General features: G+C 37.8%; 1 protein-coding gene across 6 annotated transcripts in view; it reads right to left on the bottom strand.

Moving 5' to 3' along the window:
• Window positions 1–16,186, bottom strand: part of NCAM2 (neural cell adhesion molecule 2) — a 604,741-nt gene that overhangs the window by 85,087 nt on the left and 503,468 nt on the right. For all 6 annotated transcript variants that reach the window (XR_011388335.1, XM_051819201.2, XM_070073156.1 and 3 more), the window contains 2 exons: window positions 5,143–5,262; window positions 1,842–1,963 (listed from right to left, as the gene is read on the bottom strand). Coding sequence is in view for 5 of the 6 variants with exons in the window: in XM_051819201.2 (XP_051675161.1) it covers window positions 1,842–1,963; window positions 5,143–5,262 (242 nt within the window). In the remaining variant the exon portion in view is untranslated. The remainder of the gene's footprint in view (window positions 1–1,841; window positions 1,964–5,142; window positions 5,263–16,186) is intronic.

The raw sequence follows: 16,186 nt of genomic DNA on the forward strand, positions 1-16,186 counted from the left end.
AATCTCAAAACTTAGAAGTTTGAGTTAAGAAGCGGCAAATATTTTTATTTAGAAAATTGTAGATTTGTCAGGGAATATTGTTCCAATTTTAGTATATGTGCTGCCGAAGCGAGCACAAGAAATGGTCCTGAATTCTGAGGTCAGAGGCTTCCTTGGTTCCAGCTGCTCCTGTTTGTTTTGTTTTGTTTTGTTTTGACAGGCAGAGTGGACAGTGAAAGAGAGACAAAGGTCTTCCTTTACCAATGGTTCACTCTCCAATGGCTGCTGCGGCCGGCGCACCGCGCTGATCCGAAGCCAGGAGCCAGGTGCTTCTCCTGGTGTCCCATGCAGGTGCAGGGCCCAAGCATTTGGGCCATCCTCCACTGCACTCCCTGGCCACAGCAGAGAGCTGGCCTGGAAGAGGGGCAACCGGGACAGAATCCGGTGCCCCGACCAGGACTAGAACCCAGTGTGCCGGCGCCACAAGGCAGAGGATTAGCCTAGTGAGCCGCGGTGCCGGCTTGTTAGGGAATATTGAAAATTCAACTGCATATTACTTCATGACCAGTTTTTAAAAGTCTATCTTCTGTGGTCGGCATTGTGGCATAGCAGGTTAAAACACTGCCTGTGGTGCCAGCATCCCATGTAGGTACCAGTTTGTGTTCCTGCTGCTCAGCTCCCAGTCCAGCTTCCTACTACTGTGTTTGAGAAAGCAGCAGAAGATGGCATAAGTACTTGGGCCCCTGCTACCCATGTAGCAGACGCAGATAGAGTTCCAGACTCCTGGTTTCAACTTGACCCAGCCGTGGCATTTGTGGCCATTTTTGAATGAACTACAAAATGCAAATTCTCTCTGTCTTTCCCTTTCTGTAACTCTGCCTTTCAATTACATAAATAAATAAAACCACTATCTGCTAAAATATAATTAGCTTAGAAAGTACCACAAATCTTCAGTCAGCATGAACATAAAATTCATACTGTATAAGCATTATGGGACAAACATCAATATTAGTAAATAAATCTTACAAAACTAAATTAAGTTTCATTTTCAACATATTCTACGTTAGGCATAAAAACTAAATAGTACTTAGGCACAAATTTTCAAGAAAAATCATTTTCAGTGGCCTTTAGCATTATTTTCAGCTGTAGGCAAAGGGGCAAAGTCCATGGGGTCCCTTTTCTCATTATTCTTCAACCAGTGGGTATCTTTCACCCCCAATACCTATCAAAAATTCCATGTTGTGAGTAGCCATCAGTCACTTTATTAGAGAGTGCTAACGAAATGACAAAAATTATTCCCACTTCCTCAAGATCAGTGTGGCCATTTTTTGTTAAATATTAAGGATAAAATAATCAGATGCTGAGGATAAATTAATTAAAATGACTTGTGATTTTTGATACTCCTACTTACAGTAAGTAGAACTGAGAAGAGGTCCTGCATTTACTAGTAATAAGTGGGGTGGGGAGAGGATATCCTGTGAAACATCTCAGAAAATAAGGAAAATAGAATCTCATTCCTGAAACATTGACAAGTCCCCCTCCGTAATTAAAAGTCAAAACATGAAAGTCCTGAGTCTACTTTGATGATAATGGCTGAGATTTTTAAATACAAAGAAGGAGCAGGAGAAATAGGGGGAACAGGGAGGAAAGGGGGGGTCACAGAAGGAGGAGGTGGAGCAGCAGCTGCAGAAGCCACCACACATTTCACAATTTATCATGATGAATTTCAGGAATGGAAAGTTAATATTTACCATTGCTATTACTGAATATACATTCAGTACTAATGTGTCTACGAACTGAATATAAATTGTAATGCATTTCGAAAACAAAAACCTTGGTACAAAATCAAAAGGATTACTTACACTTCTATATTTAACTATGTATTCCAATATAGGGGCTCCTCCATCATCCTGTTTGGTGATGCTGAGTTTAAAGCTCTTCCCACTGCTTGGCTGTCCATGTATGGATGGAGGACTTGGTTCACCTAGAGAGTCAATAACACATTCTTAATTTTCTACATGTTTAAGATACCTAGAGAAATGCATTTTAATAAACACAGTGAGTTTTAATCAAAATATATGATGTTATCCTGGATATTACATGTGATTTTTGCCCTTTGTTGTGACATAAAAATGTTTGATTCTCATTTTCCTAGGTGGTCAAAAGAAGCAGCAATTTTCATAAATCAGGAAGAATTGTGCCAACATTCTGAAATGTCAGGAACAGATTATTATTTATATTTATATTTATTTATATTTATCTTTATGATCAGATACTCTGAAAACAGTGCTGCATTCTGTAAGTGTAAAAATTTACTTATTGTATTAACAATGAATAATAATATTTACCTTGTCAAATAAATTTATTTCATACAACTTATTAGTATAAAATATTATCACATCAAGCTACATAGATTGTATACATAACAAAAAGATGATGCCTTACCCTTTGTTATCTGCTGTGATCAGCATTTTTTCTAATAACAAATTTGCATAAAGAACAATTCTAGTGTACAATTTTATAAACTCTGTGTTTTAGTATTTTTTTCTTTTAGTCTCATGAGAATACTTGGCTTTGATGTTATTCTTCACATAGAAATGGTCTTATAGGCAAGATACTCATAATAGGAGGATTTTTCTAAATTTTTTGGAAAATGTTGTATAAAATACTATGCATGAATTTTAACATTTTTGTACCAAAATAAACTTATCTTTTAATTTTATTTTTCACAAACTTTTTGAAATACCCCCTTTTTTTTTGACTAGAATAGGGATCTATTGAGGTGCACAAATTTCCTTTGTGAATGATACCATCATTGCATGACAATTTCCTTTGTGAATGATGCCATCATTGCATGACAACATGGAATGAGAGTTCCATGCTCTGTGTTGCTGATGCCATGTGCTTGGACATGCACCGACATCACACTGCCTCTATTTTCTCAAATTCTCTGTGGATATCAACATCATGATGTCTTATAAAACTGGTAGCTTTCAATGCTCTAGAAACATGTAGAACTTGGTTCCACAGAGAGGAAGCCCAAGACAAACAAACTAAGCAAAGCATAATGGAGAGGGTTGTCTAACCTTAAGATGAGAAGTTTCTTTGAGAAAAGTAAAAATTGAGTGTTTTGCATGAAAATAGGTAATAAAGTAGTCATATGTTGTAACCCTATGGAAATACATAAATGCATTATAGTGGAAATGGATTGTGTATTAATTGAATTAACATGCAGATATTTGACAGCATGTTATATAGAAAATGCAATAGACCCAAGGTGTTTTAAAACTTCTATAAGCACCAGCATAATAATTTTTAAAAAAGTATTTTATAAGATATATTGTGAAAATCAAAATATTATAAAATGGATTTTATAGCTCACATTTTTTAATATCATTTCTTAAGTGAATTACATCATAGGATACACTAGAAGTTCTCTGCCATATTGTAGTAGTTATTTTTAAATAGCATAAGGATATAATTACAAGCAGAGGCTATTTTAATTAGCAAATGCCTTAGATATAAATTTAAGGTATTTAATCATATATTCAACTTCTTTAACCTTATGCCAAATTTGTGAATAAGTTACAATTGAAACTTTCTTGGAAAATCAAATAAAATTCAGAACAAACATAGATTCTAACAAAGAGAAAAGATTGAATGTATAGCTTTATAATTTTCATTACAATGGAATTATTGTACACAATGATATGAAGAATAATCAAAAATTAATTATAGACAGTTATGGCATACTCAGTAGTTTTCACATATTTTGTCCTTTGAGCTTTAAAACAGTCCTGAGAGCTGCTAAAATATAGACTTATCAATAAAATATTCAGTGCTCTTTCCTCCAGGTGTTCACTGTTTATAAGAGAAGTTGGCAAGTCAGCAATAATACTCCAAGAAAATAGTATTATTATAATTTAAAAGAAAGAGAAAGGAAAAGAAAGAGTGGTGAATTATGATTGAAGCTTTTAAAGAAGTGTTTTATGATCAAATGAAGGAACATATGGCTAAATGTAGCAGGAAATCACGTTGATTGTAAGATGATTAGAAGTTACTCGGGTCTGATCAGAAGCAGAAGCACCAGGACATGATGAACAATTTTTTTGGGAAACTGTAGTTCAGCCTTCTGATAGAGAGGACTTTGTGGCAATTGGACTAAGAAGTGTAAGGGTGGTTGGCCAGATTAGGTGTACATGAATGCAAGGTGGAAATAAGAATGTTTTGAGAATCTTAAGCAAAGGAGAGATAGGTCACTATTTAATTTTTGTGAAATCACTAAGAATCATTTAAAAATACTAAGTAGGGGAAGATAAAATTGGATGTAGGATTAGAAATTGAGATGTACTGGAGTCATCCTGCTGCAAATAATAACCAGTGATTAAAAAAGACATCAGCATTGGTGACGGAAAAAAGCGAATACATCAGACAGATTTTATGTGAACCAAAATTAATTACTGAATCCATATTAGAGGAAGATGATTTATTGTGACCAATTTGTCTGTTTTTTAACATGCATATAAAAGAGGCGGGGTAATGCATAGGTTTTAAAACAGAATTTTGCTGTCACATTCAAGTTTTTTCACACTTTTTAACTTTTTTCAAGTTTTTAAAAATTTTATGTTAACTACACAGAAATCCAATTGACTTAAATACATTTGAATAGGATAGTACTAGGAGAACAAGAATACTTCATTTAGTCTCATCCTATAATCACTGCTGTACGGGATTAATTTGTTATTTTCAGTTCTTCACACTTAGGACCCACCTAGTTTGTAGAATAAAGGCAAAGGTCATGTGTCATCAAGAGAACAAAATAATCAGTTTGTTACAAAAACAGTGCTTTATTCTCTCACAGAATAGTCTGAACACTACAATCCAATTAATCATGCTATGAATAACAAAGATGCTTTCAAGAGGGAACCATTGTTCAGAGAGCACTTTTTATTTTACTTATTTCAATGCATCTTATCTTTTTTGTATAGCTCCAAAGCAAAGTTATTTTTATAAATCTGATATGCCACCATCTTCAAAAACTGCTTCACAAAGACATAATTCACTTCCCAAAAGTGTTGAAATGTACTCTCTAGATTTGAAAATACCACTGAATTTGTGAGTTGAAGAGAATGGCAACAAAGAGCAAAACAGTTGATTACTTACGAACTGGTAATGTTTGGAAGACTTCTATTTTACTGTAGTCTCCTTGTCCTTTTCCATTTACAGCTGCAACCCTGATTTCGTAAGTTGTATTTGGTTCCAGGTTGCTCAAAACAACCATTGCTGGAAGAAAAAAAAAATGCATGGGCATGCTTAATGTATCTTAATAAGGGAAATGTATCAACTTATTACAATGATGAGTGAAAAAATTTTCCACTGAAACTTTGTGAGAAATATCTGAAAAAGAGGTAAAGTCATACAAAAAAATAATTACTTTTAGTTTTTCAACTCATGTACCAACTTTCTTTCTTTTCATATTTTTGTTTACTTAAAGGTAGATAAAGATCAAAGCAGAGAGATGGATCTGCCATTCCTGGTTCATTTTCCATATGTATACATAGGCCTGAGAGAGATTCAAACCCTGGAGGTGGAATTGATCCAGTTCTATCACATGGGAGGCAGGGACCCAATTTCTGAAACTACTACCTGCTGCTTCCCAGGGTCCACTTTAGCTGGATGCTGAATAGGAGCTGAAGCCAGAACTATGAACCTGGGGACTCAGATATAGGATGAGAAAAATCCTAAAACTGACAACTTAACTTTTAGGCCAAATGCTCACAATCTGCATTAACTTTCAAAGGAAAATGTTATATCACTCACAAAGTGGAAAGTAAAACATTTTGTTTCATCTTTTTAACACAGATATTATGAAAGTAATGGAGATAAAACAAATTTCCTATATGTATTTCAAATATTTCATATACTATAAATGGATTATTTCTGTAGAAAGTAATGGAGGCATGGGATCCTATGCATAGAACACTGATGTCCAGTATAATGTATTTCAGTTATGTTAAAGAAGTTTCATACAGTTGGATCTGTAGCAAAAGTGGATCATTTATTCTTTAATCTCAAATCAAGTCAATTTTTAGGGCTAGCTTGAAGCATTCTGATCATTTATGTTTCTCTGAATTTCATCCTAATTACATGTCAAAATCCTGGATTCAACATGATACAAAGTTGGCAAAAGAATCTGAATAGATATAGGGAAGTAAATATTATTAGAAATAGTTCCCAAAGCATGTCAACCTTTATTATTTGATAAATAATTTTGGATGCAATTGAAGATTTCAAGATATTACCTCTCCGCAAATTCCTCTAATAGAGTTTTAAATAATTCCATAACTGTCCTTATTTTTAACTAATTATTCTTAGAAAACAAAATTTCATAGAAACAGCAAAGCTTTGATGAGAATTAAGAGGAAATCATATCTGGTTTGCAAAACTACAAGTCAAATAATCAATGCATTTTTTTTAAGAAAATAAAATTAAGCATAAAATAAAAAGTAAAATCATAGGTAGTCAGGATCAGATTTGCAAGGTAGAATCATGATGGGGCCAGCACTGTGGTACAGCAAGTAAAAGCTGCTACCTGCAGTGCCTACATCCCATATGACTGCTGGTTTGTGTCTGGGCTGCTCCACTTTCTGTCCAGGTCCCTTCTAATACCCAGGGAAAAGCAGTGTTTGGGCCTTTGCCACTGACATGGAAGACCTGGAAGAGGCTCTTGGCTCCTGGCTTCAGCTTGGTCCAGCCAAAGAGGAAGGACGATCTTTCTCTCTGTCTCACACTGTCTGTAATTCTGACTTTCAAATAAATAAATAAATCTTTGAAAAAACAATGATGATTAAACATTAAATGAACTCAAGCAAATTGCTAATATACTTATTACTATATATGTTTTTATAATTAACTGTACTTATTTGCAATCACTATTTGATTATTGCCATAAATCAGATTCTTTTATTATGTTTCAGAAAAAATTTCATATTGTTATCTTTTGTGATATTATTTATTAGGATTTTGTCTTTTTATTAATAAATATCATTAATATAATTATTATAGTATTTTATGTGTTTCACAGGTACAATTCTAAGAAGATAATGATACTTTCTTCTCTCCTTCATTCCCTGCCTCAATCCCTCTCCTTCCTTCTTTAAGTTTTGCAAAACTATAATTTCTGTCTACTCTGTAATCACAGATTTTAATGTTGTTTTTAAAATTTCTCTAAAATGTTCTGATTTAATTAATTATACTTATTTTAAGGTACAATCTGATGATTTGACATAGATGGCATTTTTCAATCTACATTTTTTTTTTTGACAGGCAGAGTGGACAGTGAGAGAGAGAGACAGAGAGAAAGGTCTTCCTTTGCTGTTGGTTCACCCTCCAATGGCCGCCACGGCCGGCGCGCTGCGGCCGGAGCGCTGCGGCCGGCGCACCGCGCTGATCTGATGGCAGGAGCCAGGTACTTATCCTGGTCTCCCATGGGGTGCAGGGCCCAAGCACTTGGGCCATCCTCCACTGCACTCCCTGACCACAGCAGAGAACTGGCCTGGAAGAGGGGCAACTGGGACAGAATCCAGTGCCCCGACTGGGACTAGAACCCGGTGTGCCGGCGCCGCAAGGCGGAGGATTTGCCTAGTGAGCTGTGGCACCAGCTCATTCTACATTTTATAAAGATATTTAATGGATTTGTTTTGATAGTTCCTTTAGTTCATTATCTCCCACTGTATTCATTGTTATGCCATCTGTTTAACCTTTTTTTTTTAAGCTTTACTTATCTGAAAAGCAGAGTGACAGAATTTGGGAGAGACAGTGAGATACAGAAGAGAGATGAGAGAGATCTTCATCTGCTGATACATCCTTCAAATAGTCACAATAGCATGGCCTGGGACAGGCTAAAGCTAGGAGAAAGGAACTGCATCCCGTTATCAGGTATGGGTGGGAGAGGCCCAAGTCTTTGGTCCATCTTCTGCTGCCTTGAGAGGTACATTAGCAAGAGACTAGATGGGAAGCAAAAACCAGCACTCTGAGAGGGGAAGCTGGTGTCACTGTGCAGCTGAAACCACTGCACCACAACGGCAGACCCCTGTTTAGCTTTCTGTATTGTAATTATTTCATCTTCCTTGAGTGACCTCTTAAACTCTAGAAAAGAAAAACAGAAAGCAAGTTGGAGAATACACTGCATAAATATTTTGTCTAAAATACACAATTAAAATATGTAGATCAGATAAATGATAATGGTGAAGATGCGTATCCCAGATATCAACCTGACTTGAAGTAATACTGTACATTTGTTCTATAGTCAGCAGAAAGGTAAATTTCTGACTGGAAAAATTTAGTGTTTCTCAGTGTCTTTACCTTATAGGAAAACTAAGCATGCTTTTCAGAGTGTAAAAGCCTTGTGAAAGCCTCAGATTCTGATCCATGTGGTCAGATTTAAAGAAGGCAAACTGGGAAAAGATATATTGGCATAGAAATACAACTGATTAGAGGCTAAAGTATAAGTGTAAACACAAGGATTGAGTTAATGATTGCAGACAAGCTACAAACTTGCAGCTTTTTTTCAGGAAACACAAATCCAGTTAGTGACCCAACACCAATAAATAAGGTTAGCTCCAGGAAGCAAACAAGTCTACTGTGTAGAAAACGTGAGTAGACATGTGGAACTGGTTAGGAAAACTACTCAAAATCAGTATAAAATTGAATTCAAGAATTGAAAATCAACATGTTGGGGACGAAGCTATAGCACATCAAGTGAGGCTGCCACCTGGGATGCAAGCATCGCACATGAGTGCAGGTTTAAGTCTCAGCTGCTCCATTTCTTCTCCTACTCCTTGTAAAGGAGCTGGAAACAACAGCATATGATGGTCCAAGTCCTTGAGTGCCTGCCACGCATGTGGGAGACCTGGACAGAATTAAGATTTATGGTTTCAAAATGGCCCCGCCCTGGCCACTGCAGACATTTGGAGAATGAACTAGCAAGCAGAAGATTCTCTTTCTCTCTCCCTCTCCCTCTCCCTTTCTATAACTCTAGCTTTCAAATAAATATAATAAATCTTTAAAAAAGGAAAAAAAGAAGTGTGAAACACTTCATTGTTTTAGGAAATATATATATATATATTTATATTCTTACTGCAGTAACCTTTTGTGTAAGACACTATAATGATACATGCTAGATCATGAAAATGTCATACACACATATATAAATGTTATATACTGTGGGGAGCAATCCGGACTAGACTGAGTTACTGGAATTAAGACTTATTCTATGCATCTGCTCTCCCACAATATGGCGCTGGGAGAGAAGTAAACAGCTTCTGCACAGCTGCCTCCAGTTCAACTAATAAACTGTAGGACTTGCTATTGATTGGAGGAGAGCAGCGTACTCGGCGTGTGGGCAGCCGAGTTAGGATTGGCGGAGGAGGACTATAAAGGAGGAGAGAGACGGCATGCACCAGGAACATCTATGGGGAACATCTAAGGGGAACACCTGTGCAGCCCCCGAGAAGAGCCGGCCGGCGGTGTGCCGCTCCCCTGCGGAAGTGGGGAAAGCGGCCAGGGGGAACTGCCCTTCCACGGAGGTGGAAGGGATAGTAGCCAACCCGGGAAGAACCAGCAGCAAACCCGGGGAGGGCCGAGCAGACGAAAGAACAGCGCAGGGTCCTATGTCGTTCCTCCATGAAGAGGGGGAGCGACATAATGGTGCCGTGACTCGGATAGGAAACTTAGGAGGGAAGAAATGACTCGGATAGGAAACCTAGCTCGGATAGGAAACCTAGGACGGATAGGAAACCTAGGAGGGAAAGAACGGGAAGAACTGGGAAAAATACCGGAGAGAGAGACTAGCAAACAGCCTAGGGAAAAGCCGGACGAAAAAGGTGCCGGAGGAAGCTGTTGAAAGCCTAGGCATAGATTCAGATACGGACTACGGGGGAAGCTGGGAGAAATCTTTAAGGTCAAAAGCGAAAGTGAAAGCTAGAACAAACAGACTCGGATGCGGACTGTGGGGAGAGGCCAGGAGAAATGAGGGAGGAGTATTGTTGGAGGAAAGCTTGGGGAAACATACCGGGTAGAGAAAAATGTTAGGGAAATTGAAGCCGCTGGGGGCAGGCCAAGGCGGACACGAAAGCCACTTTGGGATTCTCAAGTTAGCCCGGGAATAGGGGGCGAAAAGTTGAAACCAGAAGCTGAAACGTGAGCCTGGTTGGGATCCGTCTGATTAGCCCGGGGAGCAAAGGACGGGAAGCCAAACCGTGGGGTGGAGACGTATGCTGGGTTGAATTCGCCAGGCTAGCCCGGGGAACTTAGATTGAATGCTAGTGGCGGACACGTAAGCTACGCTGTGTTACTCGCGGAAGCCGCCGCGTGCAGAGAGAGCACGGGGCGTGAATAGATAGGGAACGGGGCTGGCGTGAGGCCGTGGTGCAGACGCGAAGGGCGTGGAGACCGCGGAGCGCGCGAAGCCAAGCCGCGCAAAGCCGGGAAGCTGCGCAGATGAAAGAGGCGCGGGCTGAAGCGGCTCAGCCAGGAAGCCACCGAGAAGTAGCCTAGGGGCGGGCAGCGGGAAGCTGCAGGGATAAGAGAAATAGAAGTTTAGAAGCAAAGTGAGAGAAATAGGAATGCTGGAAGACAGAAGTAAAATGGGAGAAATAGGAATGCCCGGAGATAGAGAAATAGAGAAATAGAAAGGCCTCCCTACAACACTGCAATGTGAGAGCTTGGATTCGGTCTGCCTGATTAAGTGAGGCGATGAGCACGATGAGCACCTGGGCGGCTAGCAGCTTATGCGCCGCAGGTCACCGAAGACAGGCACGAATTAACATCAGTAAGGCCTCCCCACAAAAAGGCAATGAGAAGGCTTGGATTCGGTTTGCCTGATAGAGCTTGTAAGCCCCTGCAGGCAGAGCAGAGCATGCGCTGCGGGGCACCGAACACAGGCACGCATCAGCGCCTAAAAACCTCCTCATAACATGGCGAAGAGAGGACCCGGATTCGGTTTGCCTGATTGTAAGAACCTGTGGCAACTCTAGCAAGTAGAGCAGAGTGTGTGCTGCGGGACACCGAAGACAGGCGCGTATCAACGCCAAAAATAAAAAGAAAGGGGGATCTGTGGGGAGCAATCCGGACTAGACTGAGTTACTGGAATTAAGACTTATTCTATGCATCTGCTCTCCCACAATATGGCGCTGGGAGAGAAGTAAACAGCTTCCGCACAGCTGCCTCCAGTTCAACTAATAAACTGTAGGACTTGCTATTGATTGGAGGAGAGCAGCGTACTCGGCGTGTGGGCAGCCGAGTTAGGATTGGCGGAGGAGGACTATAAAGGAGGAGAGAGACGGCATGCACCAGGAACATCTATGGGGAACATCTAAGGGGAACACCTGTGCAGCCCCCGAGAAGAGCCGGCCGGCGGTGTGCCGCTCCCCTGCGGAAGTGGGGAAAGCGGCCAGGGGGAACTGCCCTTCCACGGAGGTGGAAGGGATAGTAGCCAACCCGGGAAGAACCAGCAGCAAACCCGGGGAGGGCCGAGCAGACGAAAGAACAGCGCAGGGTCCTATGTCGTTCCTCCATGAAGAGGGGGAGCGACAATATGCACATATATAAAAAATGAAACTATCAAAGTGTTGTCTTATCACAGGAAAATTTAGGTTACTACTTAGATTGGACAATAAAAACAATCATCCCTCAACAACAACAACAGAAAGTAAGCCCATGTTTCATTTGAATTCTCTGCATTTCAGGCACAAGCTCATTCTGCCCGGTTTGCCAGCATTCCAGTTCCTCTAACATTTCCCTGTGGCCGTGAAGAGCTCTGAGTGTCCCAACACCACAGCCCAGGTGAAACCTCTTTCTTTATTAAATTTTGATTGTTAGAATGGATTTTCCCCATGTTTCCTCATGTTTTTCTGCTCTCGGTGTCAGAGCTCTCCTGAGTGTTCTGAGTTTCATGTCAGAGTAATTTGCATAGGAGAGGAGTAAAGAGGGTAAAATGATGGCTAAACTGTTCTTCCAATGCCACGCTAAATCACTCCAAGTTAAAAAGGACGAGGGAAGGCCCTGTAGATGATCTTCAAAACTACACAAGGGAAGTATAAAAGTAAACCTATTGATGCAAGTTTTACAAAGTTTATATACAATAAGTCAGCTTGCTGTTTTAGTTCTTACTATACAGGTTTTTGTATAACTACCTTTATTATGAGACTTATTAACATTGTGTGAGCATAGAGATTATTGTGTAAAATAAAAAAGACCTGCATAAAAAGAGACCATATTAAAAGGAAAGACTCGGGGGAGGCAAAGCCTGGATCTGTAATTTTATTTGCCTTTCTTAAATCAGAGGACATAAGCTTTAAACCATCCATAATTTACAGGCATATTACCAAACACAGGGTTTCTGAACACCCAAGGTTTCTGAAAGCAAACCACCACTTGAAAAGTGAAAGGCTGCATAATAGAGGTCTATCTCAAATTAGGAAGTTTGTTAATGAAAGTCTCTTTTCATAACTGTGCCATACAATAGAACAATAGAGCCACAAGTTGAGGTGTGGGATGGGGCCGATTCTCTATAATTCCTTAGAAATTCAAACTCAAAATTTTGGCCAAAGTAGATCTACATTATAAACTAGTAAAAGTTGTCTAGGACAAATGTCATAAATTAAGGTTTCTTTTTATAGCTATATCCAGTCAGCATGATTTATAAATCATAATGTAATTCTTAAGAAAATCATAATCATTAATTATTCTTTGAGTTGAAAACAGGGATGGGTTCTATAAAGCATCTGGTTTCCAGCACTAATTTCTTGTTTCTCCTTGATTTAAATATACTTGAGTTTCTTAAGTAATCACCCGGTTACACAAGCAAAGAATACAGTAAAATATTGAGGTACCTTAAAACAGTGACATTCAAGCTGGAACATGACAGGAAACTATGGACATTTTTGCATTTTTAAAATAAATATGGAAATAATAGCAGCAAAGGGAAAATGAAACTGTATTCTTTTATTAGAGAATCAGATTTTCTGAAAGAGAGCTGAATAAAATTAGTGTGTGTGTGTTCGGATAATGTGTTATAAATTGCCTCCCTTTGGCTTTCAGAAGTGGATGCTATAAACATAGGAGCAAAAGAAATTACATATTTGGTAATTAACTAGACTAAGCATAATTTTAATGTGAGATTAAATTTATCCAATCTCTCTTCCCTTTCTCAAAAGTTGTATTTCTTCTTTGGGTTTTTCTACCAGCTAAAGTAAACATATAAGGTCACTCTTAATGTAGAACTCTTGTATCACCTGCCTAAAATGGAAATATTCATGTTGTCAAGAACTGTGAAACAATTAAGCAAAGCTATTAGAAATCACAAAGCTTGACTGGGGTAGAACTAATCATAAATTGACACTTGGTTTTCACATCCTCAGATAGATGTGAAAGTACACTGTGGCCCCAAAGTTTCCCACCTTTGCTCTGTAAACAAACTAACAAAAGAGGCAAAGCACATTGTGTGTTTATTCTCAGAGAATTCTGACTTCATTATGCAGGGGTCTGCAAAAGGCTGGAACCATAATAAAAGTAGTTTTTACCACTGCTTTTCATTATGTAGAATTTTAATAGTTGAACTCTAGTTACATATATAAAAATGACTTTGGGAATAATTCCATCATTAATGAAGAGTGTCTTTAAGTTTTCTTAAAAAGGTTTATGAATATACTCATCACAGGTCAATTATATTTTCATTTGCTTTTGAAGTTCACATTTTCTTTTTTGTATAAATTATACTGTGTTTCAAGTTTTCAATAGCAGTGTAAGCATATGATTCACCTTTTAAAAATTAGCTTAGAAACTGTAGAAAGACTCTTTGTAGTATAATTCATATGGGTGTATATTATGAAGAACCATGGAAAAATTACAAATGTAGTAATTATGCATTATTTTTCTGGATCTTTTATCAAAAACCCATTGATGGTACTATTTTAAGATCACAGCTCAGCTCTTCTGAATTTTCATTATCTATTTACTACACTGCTTTTTATATTCCTTTTCATCATGGATATAAATTACACATAAAAATAAAATATTTAAGAATTAAGGTTTGATTGATAGGAGATTTTATTCAGGAAGCACATATATTCCTTGAAATCTAATGACAACCCATGAAACACCAAAATTTTACCCCATGTAAAAATTTTGATTTAATAGAAATGTTTCATCAAATTACATAAGTGTTTCACAAGCAATTTGTACTGATCTAAAGTACAATATTTTTGGCAAATAAATGGTATTCATCCAAGATACTCATTCATTTTTTTCAGGGGCTCCTCTACATGTAAAATATAGGAGTTGTATAATTAACAAACATTTCATTCTATAGTCTAAAAGAACAGATTTTCATAAAATACATACAAATAACTTAGTGATTAAAAATAACCAGGAAATTATTTTACACTCACAAAAGGTCCAGACCAAAAAGCCCTTTTCCTGATACAAAGCTTTTTTTTCTTATATAGCAGATGGTTGGGGATAAATTAATAATTTATAATCAAATGCTTTCTGTCCTCTGTGCCTATAGAAACTCTCAACTTCATTTAACCTCCAACTAACGTCTGTATATTTTTTTAAATATGAAGATAGTTATTCTGACTAACATTTCCACAGGCATTCCTTCTAAATTAAAAAAAAAAATCTGAATTTTTAATTTTAAAGCTAAAAATGCTATTTATAAGTTAAAATTTTAATGATTTCAAGAAGTTGGAATGTAAAATAATGAAAAGATCTGTTTCTATAATTTTAATTTGGAATTCCAGTTGTATTTAGTCAACAAATAGGACAAATAAGATAAATGATTTATTTTTTTTTCAAAATTAATTACTGTTGCCTTTAAAATAGATTGATGGAATAGAATACTGTGTTGAAATTTGGAGAAGATATTATATAATTATGTCATCCAAATTGTATGAATTTATAATGCTAGATATAAAAACTATAATCTATCCTTATGAAATTCACTTGTATTTTATAAGCTTCATATAATGAAATGAAGAATAAATTACTTACACTAGTTGCTAACCTTAGGCAAATTTGTGATAATTCACTCACATATCTGGAGAAGGAGAATGTCTTTAAGTCCATGAAAATGCAAATAAAGGTTTTAGCCACTTGCTAATGATCAAGACATATGCAGCTTGCTTCTGCTATATAATTCCTTTTCTACTTATTAAAAATTGACTATTGGATAACGGTTCTAAATCCACAGACAGGTATTTTCTCTTTTAAGATGCTAGCATTTAGATGACTGAATAGGCTAACACTTTTGCTGGACCAGATCCTTTTGTACACCACAATTTTTGAGGCTACCTTAAATATGTTTTTTAACCTAGCATCATCAAGCATGAATTTAATAATGTTACAATTTGGGGTCGGCGCCGTGTCACAGGTTAATCCTTCACCTGTGGCACCAGCATCCAATATGGGCACAAATTCTAGTCTTGGCTGCTTTTCTTCCAATCCAGCTCTCTGCTGTGGCCCGGGAAGGCAGGGGAGGATTGCCCAAGTCCTTGGGCCCCTGCATCCACATGGGAGACCAGGAATAAGCACTTGGCTCCTAGTTTTGGATCGGCGCAGCTCCAGTCGCTGCCATTTGGGGAGTGAACCAACGGAAGGAAGACCTTTCTCTCTGTCTCTCCATTTGTCTGTAACTCCACCTCTCAAATAAGTAAATAAAATATTTAATAAAATAATAATATTACAATCTTATCAGCTAGTGAAACACTTAATAAATTAAAATAATTTTAAAGTACAATATTCTTTTGAATATTTTTAATGATTTATTTATTCACTTGAGAGGTAGAGTTACAGACAGAGAGGGAAAGACACAGAGAAAAATCTTCCATCCACTGGTTCACTCCCCAACTGTTAGCAATAGCCGGAGCTGAGTTGATCCAAAGCCAGGAGCCAGGAGCTTCTTCCAGATCTCCCATGAGAGTGCATGGGCCCAACCACTTGGGCCTACTTCCACCACTTTCCAAGGCCATAGCAGAGAGCTGGATCGGAAGAGGAGCAGCCAGGACCAGAACCAGCACCCATATTCAATGCAGAAGCTTAGCCCACTACACCATAGCACCAGCCCCTCTTTTGTACATTAAAAGCAAATCACATTTTTAATACAGTAAATGAATATACTTGGATGAGTCAAGTATTTTTGTGCAGA

The sequence above is a fragment of the Oryctolagus cuniculus genome, chromosome 4, assembly GCF_964237555.1.
Source record: "Oryctolagus cuniculus chromosome 4, mOryCun1.1, whole genome shotgun sequence".
NCBI classification, from domain to species: Eukaryota; Metazoa; Chordata; class Mammalia; order Lagomorpha; family Leporidae; genus Oryctolagus; species Oryctolagus cuniculus.